The sequence below is a fragment of the Labrus bergylta genome, chromosome 22 (assembly GCF_963930695.1).
Source record: "Labrus bergylta chromosome 22, fLabBer1.1, whole genome shotgun sequence".
Taxonomy (NCBI): domain Eukaryota; kingdom Metazoa; phylum Chordata; class Actinopteri; order Labriformes; family Labridae; genus Labrus; species Labrus bergylta.
Window position 1 is genome coordinate 7,264,206 of NC_089216.1, and position 13,865 is coordinate 7,278,070.

Here is a 13,865-nt window from a genome sequence, read left to right on the forward strand (position 1 = left end):
CCCGGAATCTAAGCTAAGCACTATCATCTTCTCCTCGCTCATAAAGGGGGGGGGGCCGACTGGGGGCAGGAGGCAGCGGGGGGGGGGGGGACCAGATGGACGACAAGGAGCAGTTTCTGTGTGGGGTGGTGGAAGGTAAGAGCGGCCGAATCCATCTCTCACCTCCTGTCTCATCATGTGATTTTCATCTTACCACGGCGAGATGATCTTGAACAAACCACTCTGTGACCTATATTTTGCTTCTTCCTTTTTTACATCACAAATTGTGGTAATTGAGAGTAGAAGAGCATGTTGAGTGTTTACTGACGTTTGAGAGATGATATGTCTGATAATCCTAGCTTTAGGTGTAGACCAAGAAGCAGGCTATTTGATAATGACTGGTCCAATGGCAGCGGCTTTAGAAGAGGGGGGAAAAAACTTGGAGATGATGATGATGATGATGGTGGTGAAGAATGTGATGGTGATTTTAACGATGGTAAGGATTATAATTCAAATAGAAAATATCATAATGCTGGTAACAATGGGCTGAGACTGTGAGGATGTTTGTTGGGATGGTATGATAGGATATGATGGTTAAGGGGGATCCTGAAAGAAGAAAGGGTGAACCTAAACACTACTAAAAAAATGACACCTACAAGTAGAGACGAAACAGGATCCCAACTTACAGTACGAGTCTATGACATGGTGAAGATGAAGACTTTCATGATGATATTTACAGTTCAATATTTGAGGTCTCCCTTGGAAAAGAGGTTCTTAATCTCAATGGTACCAATAAAGGTTCAATCAAAAAATATACATATACTCGTATGTGCTGGGAGCATTGACCCTCAAAGTACAAAAGAAATAGTTTTCTTTGTGTAATAAAATCACAAGAGGATGAAAAAAAACACCCTGATCTGACAGTGAGGTGAACAGACGCCATCGATGTGTCACCTCTGACCACATGATCAAAAGGCATCACAATAAAAGTCTAATGTGAGTGTAAGAGCCACGATGTGTATTTAACTGTGTTGATTCTTTGTTACATTACACTTTTTATATATTATACATTCATATTTTATTATTTAAGTTCTTCCTATTTTCTATTTGTGCTTCATTTCCTTTGTTGGCTGTTTTTGCACCAATACACCAAGACAAATTCCTTGTATGTGTAAATGTACTTGGCATTAAAAACTGATTCTGATTCTGATTCTGATGAATTGAGTTGGATCTCTTCCATGTTTTTCACCTGCGGGTGTGGTTTAATTCAGCGTACCTGTTCCGTTGTGTGGCAGGAGGCAGACTAATAGAGTGTGTTTTAATATTACGTGTTGACCTTCAGTAGGCCATTCTAGCCTTCAAGTGATTGTTATTCCTTGTATTGGATTATTTTGTTACTTTGGTCTAACAGTTCAAACATATACAGCCTTGATAGATTTGATTTGAATGTTTTCTAACACTGGCCCAAAAACCCCAAACTTTTAAACTCTCATATTTACAGACGGTAAATCATCACGTTTGTTTGAGAAGGTGCAACAGCAGCTGTCTGACATCTTCGCTCAGTTACTGACTCATCCCTGACATTAAAAGACTTTTTGTCTGTTTGTCCTCAGTCCCTCTTAATAATCCAATTCAATAATAATGACAACCATTGCTCTGTAAAAACTCAACCATAACACACACACACACACACACACACACACACACACACACACACACACACACACACACACACACACACACACACACACACACACACACACACACACAAAGGAGAGAGAGGGACACTGGAGATGCTCCCATTTCTAAAAATAGATTGAGTGTGATAGAGAGTAGAGCTGGGGACATGAATTATGCCTCTGCCAATGACTATTCCAAACTATTAGCTGGAAAAGCTAACCATGTTTTATGCGCCCACACAGTGTCAAGTGACGGCTAACTTGCTAACTTTGTGAATATTCGCTGCAGAGCTGGAAACAACATACTAGATGCACAGATACTGACATCGATAGATCAATTGAAATGATTCTCATGCACAGTTACACTCTTATCTGTTTTACATACAGTAAAAATCACTTACAAAAACGATTTCCACCAACGATAACAGGCTACATATTATTATTAACACCTCAGATATAGAGCAAGTCCCCTGCATGGCTTCTACACCTTCAGATTACTCTTAAGTATTTCATTATTTAAGCATTCATATGTGAAGATAGCATGTACTCATTTCCTTTTATTTCATTTTTGCAGGTTTTTATGGGAGGCCTTGGTCTATGGATCAGAGAAAGGTTCTCTTCCAATGGTAAGTCTGCCACTAAAAAACAAAAAAAGCTGTTAAATTGTAATGAAGCGGGTGTCTGAAAGATTGCATGTTCATGCTTTATGTTGCCACTGGTGTCACAATTTATGTCACTAACTTGTTAAGTGAGGATGAGTTCGCGATGTTGTGTATGAATAGTTTGAGCTCAGATGATCTGACGCCTGTGGGATCAGCCCAGTTGCATTCCTCTGTTTTAGTTTCAGGCAGATCTGAGAGAAAGCCCTGACACAGAGTTACTCCATGGCAAAGGGCAGCCTCATCCTCCGCTCTGAAGCTCAGCCAAGCTTGACCAGAGAGGAGGGAGAGGGAGGGGGCGGACGCTACTGTTTTAATACAGTCGATAGGGAAGAAGAATCTCTAGTGGGATTTTCTATTTAGTTTGTTTGTCAGTTAGCTAATGGCTTTAGTGATCACCTGACGTTTACTCGTACATCCCCAATGAGGTCTGCACACAGAAAAACATCTTTCTTGGAAGATGAATCTAAACGACATTAGTCATCCCTGACATTTAGCTGCAAACGAGGTTACCACTCGTGATTCCAAGTTAAATAAGTCATATCTTTTAGGAAGAATTGTCATGAGATTTTATACAGACAATCATGTTTTCCATAAAGAACTGTAATCGCTTCTGTGGTATTTTCTGATCTGCAGCCCTCCTCTGGTCTTATTTTCTAGGTCTATTGTTTGGGTTGACCTTTATGTAAAATACAGTCTCAACGTTGCTTTAGTGTCAGCATACTGATGTTACCTGTTATCTAAAAACATCCAAATGCTTAACCTCAGTCGAAGGGATTGAATTAAGCTCTACTGGATAGAAAGTCAACACTTTCAATTACAGTGTTAGGGTGTTATAATATTTCATTCTCAGACTTTAAGATGCACAAAAAACATTGCTTTAGGTTCTAGTGAGAAAATCCTCTTAAACAAAGTTTAGGTGATCATGGGTCACTTAAACCACACAACAAAAATGATGTTCACCTAGTGAGCGAAACACTGCCCACTTCCATGAAGGATGCAAGAAGTTTCACTGCTCTGCACATTATTAAAGCTTCAGACATGCATCCAGTTTCAAGCTCTCCTGGTCATGAGTCCTTTTTGAATTATGACTTAATAAAACTATCGCATACATTTTTTTTTTTTTTACTGACAGTTTATTAAAGCGTACTCAGAGAATCAAGCTCTTTAGCAGGAAACACGATTACCATGACAGTGAACTGCTCTAGAATCCTAAAAGATAATGTCTTAACAAAGTGAGGTCTCAAGAAACCTTGACATCGCGTTTACAAAAATGAGAATATTCACTGAAAAAAGAAGCAGTAAATATGAACTGATGCTTACTGATGCTTCTTACAAATGAGCCGAGTGAGTAAGTGTGTCACAGTTTCGTCGTCTTCTGCTGCCCTTTGGTTGATATTTGCTTACTGATCCATGTGGAGATGCACTGTTGAAAATACGACTTTGTTCAATTTGCCATTTCTGCTTTAATTTGACCTGACGAGGATGAATTTGAATCCAAACTTTGGTGCATCAGCAATTCAGTGTGTGGGTTCCTGATATATTTAGAGTGTCCTTTTTCAGACTCAAAGAGTGGGATGCAGGCACAATTTGTAAGATGAGTATTGCATAAGTGTAGTATAGCGGAGCAGGGCTTTTGGTATGTTTGTGTGTACACAATATGCAGATTGTGTATCTGGCTGTGTGTTTGAGAAAGGAAGTATTCTCTAGATGATCTACACCCTCGAGTTTGGCAGAGAGCAATATTCATGGTTTGTCTATGCTTAATACTTTCTAATTCAGGGGGAAGTTTTCTGGTAACCAGGTCAATATTCTATTCCCTGTATGGATCTATTTTCTTAAAGTGGCAGTACGCAACGTGAACACTCCTATGGAAAAACCTCTGCCCCCACTAAGCCCCTCCCATTAAATGAAGCACCAAATGCATGCCAATTGTAGTCACTCAAAGGACAGAAACACAGATAGGCGATCAATATACATCTCAAAAAAGTACCATAGAGGCAAGGACAGAGAGCCATAGAGCGGGCGAGAGAAAAAAGATCGTACAGTTTGGTGTCAGAGGTTAACCGGCCTTTTCCTACCTCTACACGTTTTGCCTTTTGCCCATGTTTGCACAAACACCGGATTAGCATTGATCTTGAGTCAGGCTTTTTTTTTTTTTTCGAACTCAAGCTGTCAACATGTCTCTCTAACTACCCATGTCTTCTGTGCCAGGATGCAATGCTGGGGGTTGAACACCTACCTCTACGGCCCAAAAGATGACCTCAAACACAGACTGTTGTGGAGAGAAGTCTATTCTCCCGAGGAAGAGGGTAACTTCACTCTGTCCATTTATCCATCCTCTGTCTGTCTCTGTAACGTCCATCAATAGAACTACACTTTAAAAAGGCCTGTCTGTTGCACCTCTGAGCAGAAGTAAAAAGCTTTTGGGATGAAATGTGAGAAGTATAAATGTTGAGGCTTTCACGTTTGTGTGCTGGGTTCTTTGTTTTTGCGACTCCTAGTTACTGTCCCTCCTTTTGTCTCACGTTAAAGATTTCAACTTTCGCTCATCTTGTCTCCTCCTGCAGGTCGACTGAGAACGCTCATAGTGGAGGCCAAATCCAGAGGACTGAGATTTGTTTACGCCCTCTCGCCTGGTCAGGACATCGTCTTCTCGTCCGCCTGCGACCTGACGCTACTGAAACGCAAGCTGAGACAAGTACACGACACAATTAGATCCAATAAAACGCACCGATGTAACGTCGATAAGTCTCTATTTTCCTCCACCGCTGGGATTAACAACTTCATTGTGTGTTGTCAAGGTATCCGATCTGGGCTGCCAGGCGTTCGCCATTCTCTTCGACGACATCGATCACTCCATGTGTCAGGCTGACAGTGAGGCCTTTTCCTCATTCGCCCACGCTCAGGTCACTGTAACCAATGAGATCTACCGGTTCTTGGGGGAACCGCCCATCTTTCTATTTTGCCCTACAGGTAACTTAACTGAAATGTTAATGGCATAAAACTAGAGAGCAACAGTAATACTTTTAAACAATGCATCATGGTTCGTCCAATGTATCTGTGATGTCCATGCCAAATAAAGTCTATTATCATTATTATTATTATTATTATTATTATTATTATTATTATTATGTCTTTGTAGTCGACAGAACTCTGTAACATTTGACCTGAGCAGCTTTATCTGCCTTTCCATGAAGCCTGCTGATACAATATATACCTCGGTTTGTGTGTTCCTGCAGAGTACTGTGGTTCACTGTGTTCTCCCAGTGTATCCAAGTCTCCATACCTGCAGACTGTTGGAGAGGACCTGCTGCCCGACATCACAGTGGTCTGGACAGGTGAGACACATGCACATGGAAGCATATGAAATACGAACGTGTTGGGCAAGTCACTGAAAATAAGTAGTTACAGTTACTGCTATCAACAAGTCACTGAGTTACTGCTTTGAACTAAGAAGTGTCTTAATTGTGACTTCTTTTGCTTCAGTCCTCATATTATTGCTCACATTATTTAGTGTTCCTGTGGCAGAATGGTTCTGTCACAAGGCAAACATATCAAATAACCCTGTAGTCCTTTTCAGTTTGTATGTATTTTCGCAATTAGATCCCTAACGGCTACATACTCAACAGATGAAGCGCGTCACCGACAACATACCTGTCTATCAGTCTTCAGTCCGGCTTACAGATCGTGGAGCAGGCGGTGTTTTGAATCAAAGCCGGCTGTTTGTACGGATGTCCACCTTTTCCCTTTCCTCCTGCTTTCACAGGCAGTAAGGTCATCTCGAGGAAGCTGACTGTGGACTGCCTGGCTGAGGTGGAGTGTGTCCTCCAGCGTCCCCCGCTCATCTGGGACAACCTGCATGCTAACGACTACGACTCCAGGCGTCTCTTCCTGGGGCCGTTTAAGGGCAGAGAGTCGGGGCTAAGGAGCCACCTGAGAGGATTGTTGCTCAACCCCAATTGCGAGTTTGAAGCCAACTATGTCCCTCTGCATACTTTGGGAAGCTGGTACAGAGCTGGAAACAAGGAGGGGAAAGGTAAAGGATGTCTTGCCACTGTAACTTTTGGATTAAGCTAGGCCTTTGACATAACAATAGTAAGGTCTTTTAACCTGCTCTTTTGTAAAGTGTCTCGAGATAACACTTGTTATGAATTGGCGCTATACAAATAAAGATGGATTAATTGATTGATAGATAGTAACACAATGTTGTGTATGCTTTAGATCAAGAGTGTGAATACTGCCCTGATAAAGCTCTGTCTGCTGCACTACATGATTGGATGGAAGAACTCAATCAACCACTGCAAGCAGGTAAAACATAATCATAGCTGTGCTTGTGTGCATGACATTAGACCAGACTTATGTTCATCATTTTTCCCTTAACGCATTATTTCAGTGCACTGTTTACTGCAGTTATTTGAAGATTGCTAAAGAAAAAAAAAAGTCCTTTGGGCATAGTTACTGATTCATGCTTTTTCATCATAACAGGTCGGCAGTGCACACAAACAGACCAGCAATCCTCTGCTCAAGTATCTCGCTGCAAAACCCTCGACCGAGCCGACTGCCCGTCCACCTTCAGAAGAACTTCCCCCGTGGCCAAACTTCCCGTCTTCCCCTTGGACTCCAGTTCATCCCCGTCGTCTCCAACCGCGGTCAACGGGCAGAGGGAGGGAGGGAGGTCAGTTCAGCCTTGTCAGCCAAAGCAGCAGCTTTCAGGACCAAGGCCTGGAGCGCCATCAGGTGGAGGTAGGGGACAGAAGGCCCAGGATCGGGGGCCATGCGGTGGGAAGGGCCTGCTGAGTGAGTCGCAGGTGCGGCTGCTGGTTGGTCTTTATTATCTGCCCCATGAGCATGGTCTCTCTGCCCAGAAACTGCTGCAGGACCTGAACTGGCTCAAATCAAACTGCCAGATGGTCAGTGCTCAAGGCAATAAGGCCCCACCTCAGAAGGTGAGGCTGTGTGTGTTTTTTTAAGTCACATTTGAATATTGGAATACATGATTGATGATATGTGTCGCATGTGGCACGTGAGTGATTTTCCACTTATGCACTGTGCGTAGATTGACGAGTGGCGCGGCCGGGCTTCCAGGTTCCTGTCCCTGTGTGAAGACATCGCCCAACTCCACTGCAGCGTGGTGGGTGGGGCCAACAGGGCCGTCCTCTACGACCTTTACCCTTACGTTTGGGACCTGAGAAACACAGCATTGGTGGCTAAAGCATTCATATGCTGGCTGGGTGAGTTTGACACACAGATAACGGCAAAAATCAGAGCATGTGTTATAACTTTACTGTATACGACTTTGATCATAGACTCTCCATGCTGTTTTTATAGCTATACTACAGTAGTATAGTATATTATAACATAGTACTGTATAGCATTGTTTTTGTAAGATTTCTACACGATATATAATAGTATAGCACAAGTCAAGTTTAATGTGGTAAGAAGTAGTTTGCTGCTACATAAAGCCACATTTAATTTAGCCTTAAGTAGGCTGTAGTACATTATTGAATAGCAGCGTGGTATACTTTAGTATTGTAAGTGTAGTAATGTGTTGTTAAGCAGTTTTATGTTACGCCATACCACTACAGTATAGTACAATATTACCATGTAACTGTACGCTCTTCCATTCTTGAAGTTGGAAAATTATAAACCTACTCATTATCCGACACTAAGGCACTCTCGTCTCGTCTCTTTCTCTCTCTCTCTCTCGATCTCAGACGGACGAGTTTTGAGTGATGGCTCCTCCCTCGGGACATGGAAGAACTGTTTTCACTGTGAGTAGACATGACTTTTTTTTTTTTGTCGGTGTAAAAGATTTCATATAGCCCCAGACCCGTGTGATTATTTCCTCGCCTTTTGAACAACTAGTTATGCAATAAAAACAAACCTAGCCGTGCAACGAGTCTAAAACTTGAGCTTAAAAACTGTTCTAACTGCGCACTTATTTTAAATCTTCAATAATAACTCATGTGGTGTTTTATTGACCTTCACCGTAACACTCCCTCTCACTGATGTTTGGTTCTTGTCTGTTGTAGGGTGTGGAAAGTCCACAGGGGCGGACTTACCGGGAGGGGAGTCAGAACCTTGGGCGTTCAAAGGGGGCGTGTCTGGGGAGGTGCAGGTACGAGACTACATCAAAAGACATTTTATAATCCCCCCGCCCCGTTTCATGCATCAGAACTCTTAATTCTTAATTAAAAAAAAAAGAAGTTCCTTCTTTAATACCTGCTTTTATGTGTGTTTGTGTGTTTGTGTGTTTGTTTGTTTGTTTGTTTGTTTGTGTGCTTTGCAGATGCTTCTCCCAATAGGCAGCAGCAGCGAACTCTTCACTCATCCTCCTCCTCTCTTCCCTACCTCGCGCCTCTATAACATCAGGCCCTATCACAACAAAGACAAGGTAGAAGAAGTCACACATGTGCACGCTGTTGGATCATCTAATCTGATACTGACAGATCCTTATATGGACGTGTGCTGCATAATAACACTAAAAGACCTTCATGTGAACTCGTTTGTCTTGTGTGGGTAAATAAAACAGTTGTATTGTTGGGGCGGCTGTGGCTCAGTGGTAGAGTCAGTCTTCTCGCTGCCACGTCATCGGCATGTGAATGTGTATTAATAGGATAAGTTTAAACTGATGGACACTTTATGGAGCAGCCTCTGCCATCAGTGTGTGAGTGTGTAGGTGTGACCTGTGGTGTCAAAGTGCTTTGAGTAGTCACAAGACTAGAAAAGTTTGTTTACCGTTTACTTTGCATACCATTTTTGATTTCTTGTGTGTGTAGGTGGAGTTGTATCGGATGGTGCGACAACTCCACATTAGGACTCAGAGTATCCAAGGGTCCTGTCCTGCTCACCCCGATGTAATAGGAGACAGGTGTGTGTGTGTTTTTATCCCTAGGAAGAAAAAATAAATCAAAAGCTCATATTTATTATACAAGAAAACAGTTTTGAACGTTGTAGAAAACAGTATTTTTATTTTTTTTATCTCCATAGGTGTCTCGGGCCGTGCCTGGCGTTGTGCCCAGAGTACAGCTTTATCTTGGAGGATGAGCTGGGTGTGTGCGGCTGCGTGCTGGGCATCCAGGATGTCCGCTCTTTTGCCAAGCGCTGCCAGGCCAGCTGGCTGCCTGCCATGAGGGACAAATACCCACCCAAAGGAGGACATGAACACCCCAACACACAGGTGAATATGCAGAGTCATCATTAAACGTCTTTTTTAGCAGACTATTTATCGTCTAGGGGCATACGACTATAACCACGTTACAGATTCACACGCTCTCCTGTTTAGACCTTATTGTGCTGTTTTCCTTTTAAAGGCTTTCTATGTGATTTTTCACACTTAAATATAAATCAAGTATATCCTCTGAAAATAACTCTGTGAGTCATGACTGTCTACAATGGGTGTAACACCCAAGTCCCACTGTCTGTGATGTTTTCAGAGTTTTCAGAGTCCTATCTTCAGTTTGTTTACATCGCCCGGACAGCCGGCTGACTCCTCCCCTCGCGTATAAAAGTTGTTTAATTGAGGGACTAGAGAAAAGAAGAATAACATACTGTACTCACTGCTTAACTGTGTTTCTAGATCACGCTCATTTCAGGTAAATTTACATGCAGTGTGAAGATACGAGCATAATAAAGATCGCTAGCATTAGCATGCTAACACAACAATGCACCGCGAGTTGTTTTGGTTTCATGCTGGTGCTCAACGGCGACATCTGCTGGATCAAAAAATCGCATATAAAGCCTTAAATGTCAATCTTTTGAGAGAAAATCTGCCTGCTTGCACATGTGGGTTCATGTCATGAAAGTTGAAAACTCATTTCTAGCTTTAAGGAAAGAAACGTCTTTAGACTAATCCCAGATGTCTATAAATACAAAAGCAGTGACATGTTTAACTGTCAGTTTGATTGGTGCCTGGATGGTACCTTTTTAATAAGGTGCCAGGAGTAAAGCAATGGTGGCAATTATTGAAAATGACTCGTAGAGTGGCATACTATTTTCAACAACAACCCGCCATCAAGCACGCCGTGACCAGAAACATTTATATTTTTTACACTAAGGAACACACTGCAGCACCCTCCAATACTGTCCTCGTGCTTTCCTCTGTGCAGGACTTGATCAAGCTGATGGAGGAGGACCAGGGAGAGTACCCGGACTCTCTCCTCTATCACTTCCCCTCTCAGCTGCGCCTGGATGCCTTGCCTGAGCTGGTGGATGTCAGTGTCAGCCGCACTCTTCTCAACGCCCTCCTCGCTGCACTAAAGGCTAACGGTAAGGACTCATTGTTGTTTTTTTTGTCATTGTGTGCCTTATTATCTTTAAAGGCAGCATTAGAAATATTATCCAATACCCTTATTTTACACTAGCTGTCCATTCTGTGTATGAGAGTTACAAACGCAGACCATTAGAAATAGCTTCCAGGTTGTGTAGCCAACTTACCCTCAGGCCGCTGAAGCCCTAGATATAAGTGACCCTTTTTTTTTTTTTTTTTTCACGATAACTTGTTATATAACTTCAATATATTTTAATTCTGTGGAATCGTTCTGCATTCTGTATTTCTTGAAAATGCAGCCAGACGGAGAATAAGGAAACATTTTCCCAAGCTGACAACAAAGTATATCTTATGTGTCGTCTAACATCTCTTTGAAATCATCAGGCTCTCAGGGTGTGTTCTGTGAGGTACAACCAACAGACCGTCAGAGGCTGGAGTTCCTGACAAAACTGGGCTTCTTGGAGATCCTCAGAGGAGAAGCCAGGAGCAGAGAGGGAGTGGTGCTTGGGAGGCTGCTCTGAAATGCGCACACACACACACAATCAAACACACACAATCAAACACACACACACGGTCATGAAGATATTCACGATATGCACTGTAACTGTTTTGGACATTAGATACACATTGGCACTTGCAGACACAGAAATATGTTAGGAAAAAAAACTCAGTGATGGATATGTTTTGGATAAAAGCAGTAACTGTATCTATTCGAGTGAGGGCCGATCCTTTGTTCATTTGAGTCCACATTTTAGATGAATCAAGAGGTTTCTGAAGCATTAAGAATATAGTAAACACATTTTAGAGATTGAACTTTTAGCAGAGCTGTGCTGATCTTGGTAGGGTTCTAACTTTGGCGACAAATGGCAAAAATATGTCAAGTTATAAGGAGGTCAATGACAGATTAAAATGAGATGGGAGTAGTGCAAGCGGGTTAAATTCAAATCATTCGGCTTAAAATAAAATAAACAAACATATTGGCGAACAGAACTCAAAGGACAGTGAAATGTCGACTCGAATGGTAAGGTGGCAAGCGAAAGAAAACTTTCTCCTTTTCGTTTATGTTAGGTGATTGCATGTAGTTGTTTTCCACAGCTTGTCCTCCAAGTGGCAAAAAAAAGAAGAAGACTCAGTTCTTTCCGGTTATAAATGCAATATTATTTCGAATGCACTTTGGGTGTTTGATCACTTAAAACATCTGCACCGACACGGTATGAGAGTGAGCTTTTTATTCAGGAGGGATTTACATTTTGTGGTGCTATCTCACATTTGATTCAAAAAAGGTTTTAAACACTCACTTGAGGGACACAGGGTTGTTTCTTTTATCTTTTTTTTTTCGGGGGGTGGGGTTGCCTTTATGTGATAGGAACATGGATAGAGTAGAAAAACATGGAGTGGGACATCGTGTCAAGCTATGCAGGAAAGGAGCCACAGAAGGATTATAGCCTCTGCACACGGGCCGCTACATAACCGCGAGGCCATCGGCGCCCTGACATTGGCTTGTTTAAGTTGCTACTGGGTGTGCAACGACATCAAAATCTTCACACACTGAAACTAAAGTGTAAAAATGACGTTATGTTTTCATGAGGGGCTTACCGAGTATTTCTCGGTCAGACAGAGTGGATTCATCGGCAGGCAGTCATCTGAGACAAATCGTTTTATTTCATATCAAACAAAATAAAGAGAAATCATGTCAACTACTGAGCTTTAGAGGTGCTCCTGTAGGTTGAGGATTAGTTACCTTTGGATGGAGCTGGGTTAAGAATTTCCCCGAATTGAAGCCTCTGCAGCTCTAAATTGTACAAACATATTCTCATCTGGTGTTTGGCAAAACGGTTATTCCCTAGATGCTTCCACCTTTAAACTGGGATTAAATAAAACCCTCATGTATATAACAAGATTAAGATGCAACTGTTGATCTTGTGCTCTGCTCTGGCTACAAATGATAAATCATGTTTTCTAGCTGTTGTCCTGTGGTTCTGTTAACACCAGACGGGACAGTCTCAGTGTTTACACAGTCGTCGTTTAGATGAATGTCTAAAAGCATGAAGAACTAAACATCATGTAGGTTTACATACTTACATTTAACAGAATGCTCAAACATGGCAATATTAATGATAAATACCTTTGGGCGTTAGTGTGTGATACTAGCTGGAACATGTTTGGTGAAGAAATGCCAAACAGCATTGTACATTGCAACTAAACTAAGAATCTGTGCATGAAAATAATCATGCAGGATAAAACACACCCAGCCGTGCATATTCACACAATGACACACTTATTCACTTCACCAAGAAAACATACTGTATGGATATAAAAGATACATCTCCCTAGTTTCATTATTGTATAATGTAAACATCACTAGTGAGTGTGGTCTGCGTCATTCTGCCTTTATTATGTGAACAATAATGTACACACACACACACACACACACATACATACACACAAACACACAAACAGAAGCACAAAACATCTTCAACTACAAGGATGTTCGAATGTTAATTATTTTGTCATGCAGCTTACAATTCTTTTTCTATTTAAGCTGATTGATCACACACTTTTGTATATCTCTTCTCTTTCTAAACCACATCACTGCTGTGTGGGAGAACATTCACGATAAAAGGTTAGATAGCCCCCCCCCCCAAAAAAAAAAAAAAAAAAAAATCCTCAAGGAATTGAGAAAGAATTGCATGTAAAGAAACCTTTTGGAAAGTACATCATTGTTTGTGTGTTTGCCGTTTGATCAGTAATCTGCACAATCATAGTAAAGTCAACGTTGCACTTTTTTTTTTTTTACTTCACACTGGGATGTGCGTGTGGTTTGTGTGCTGGGAAAATAAATCATGAAGACAAAAAATCTACACGAGCAAATGCAAATTCTACTCATAAAACATCAGCAAACACTTCAAATTGTCATTCAAAAGTAATAATAATGAGAATGATTTCATTACTTTTTATGACAGTCAAAGGTAAAACAGTTGCCTTTGTCCTTCCTGACCGAAGCAGCTGACCACATGACTTATCCTGTGTGTTCATGATGTCTCATTGGATGCCTGCGTTGACAGTTTGTACGCTTTGTTTTTGACACTGAGTTCCAGTTGTTTGCATTGTATGTAGTAGGGGGAGTATTGAAGGGAGTGACAAGCGAAGTATTATTGAAATTTGTTTCCTGTTTTTACTGTTGTTTTTACACACAAAAAAAAATGATTCAATTATATGGACATGTTGATTTCATCCCTATTAAAAAAATGTTTCTTTCCTTTTAATCTAGCTGCT

The 13,865-nt window shown here is 41.5% G+C and overlaps 1 protein-coding gene across 1 annotated transcript; it reads left to right on the plus strand.

The window, feature by feature from the left end:
* Nucleotides 1-19: 19 nt before the first annotated feature.
* On the plus strand, nt 20-13,855 carry si:dkey-183c6.8 (protein O-GlcNAcase). The gene is made up of 17 exons (XM_020657337.3): nt 20-135; nt 2,233-2,284; nt 4,532-4,629; nt 4,888-5,018; nt 5,122-5,293; nt 5,560-5,658; nt 6,087-6,356; nt 6,542-6,628; nt 6,806-7,266; nt 7,377-7,551; nt 8,035-8,091; nt 8,353-8,438; nt 8,610-8,714; nt 9,100-9,191; nt 9,311-9,500; nt 10,429-10,588; nt 10,974-13,855. Exons 1-17 carry the CDS (start codon nt 96-98, stop codon nt 11,108-11,110), a joined length of 2,412 nt encoding a protein of 803 aa, XP_020512993.1. The 5' UTR covers nt 20-95; the 3' UTR covers nt 11,111-13,855.
* Nucleotides 13,856-13,865: the final 10 nt, after the last annotated feature.

Coding starts and splice junctions, on each gene's coding strand:
- si:dkey-183c6.8 (XM_020657337.3), top strand. CDS start 96: ATGGACGACAAGGAGCAGTTTCTGTGTGGGGTGGTGGAAG. Junction 5,294..5,559: donor CTTTCTATTTTGCCCTACAG/GTAACTTAACTG, acceptor GTGTTCCTGCAG/AGTACTGTGGTTCACTGTGT. Junction 7,267..7,376: donor ATAAGGCCCCACCTCAGAAG/GTGAGGCTGTGT, acceptor CACTGTGCGTAG/ATTGACGAGTGGCGCGGCCG.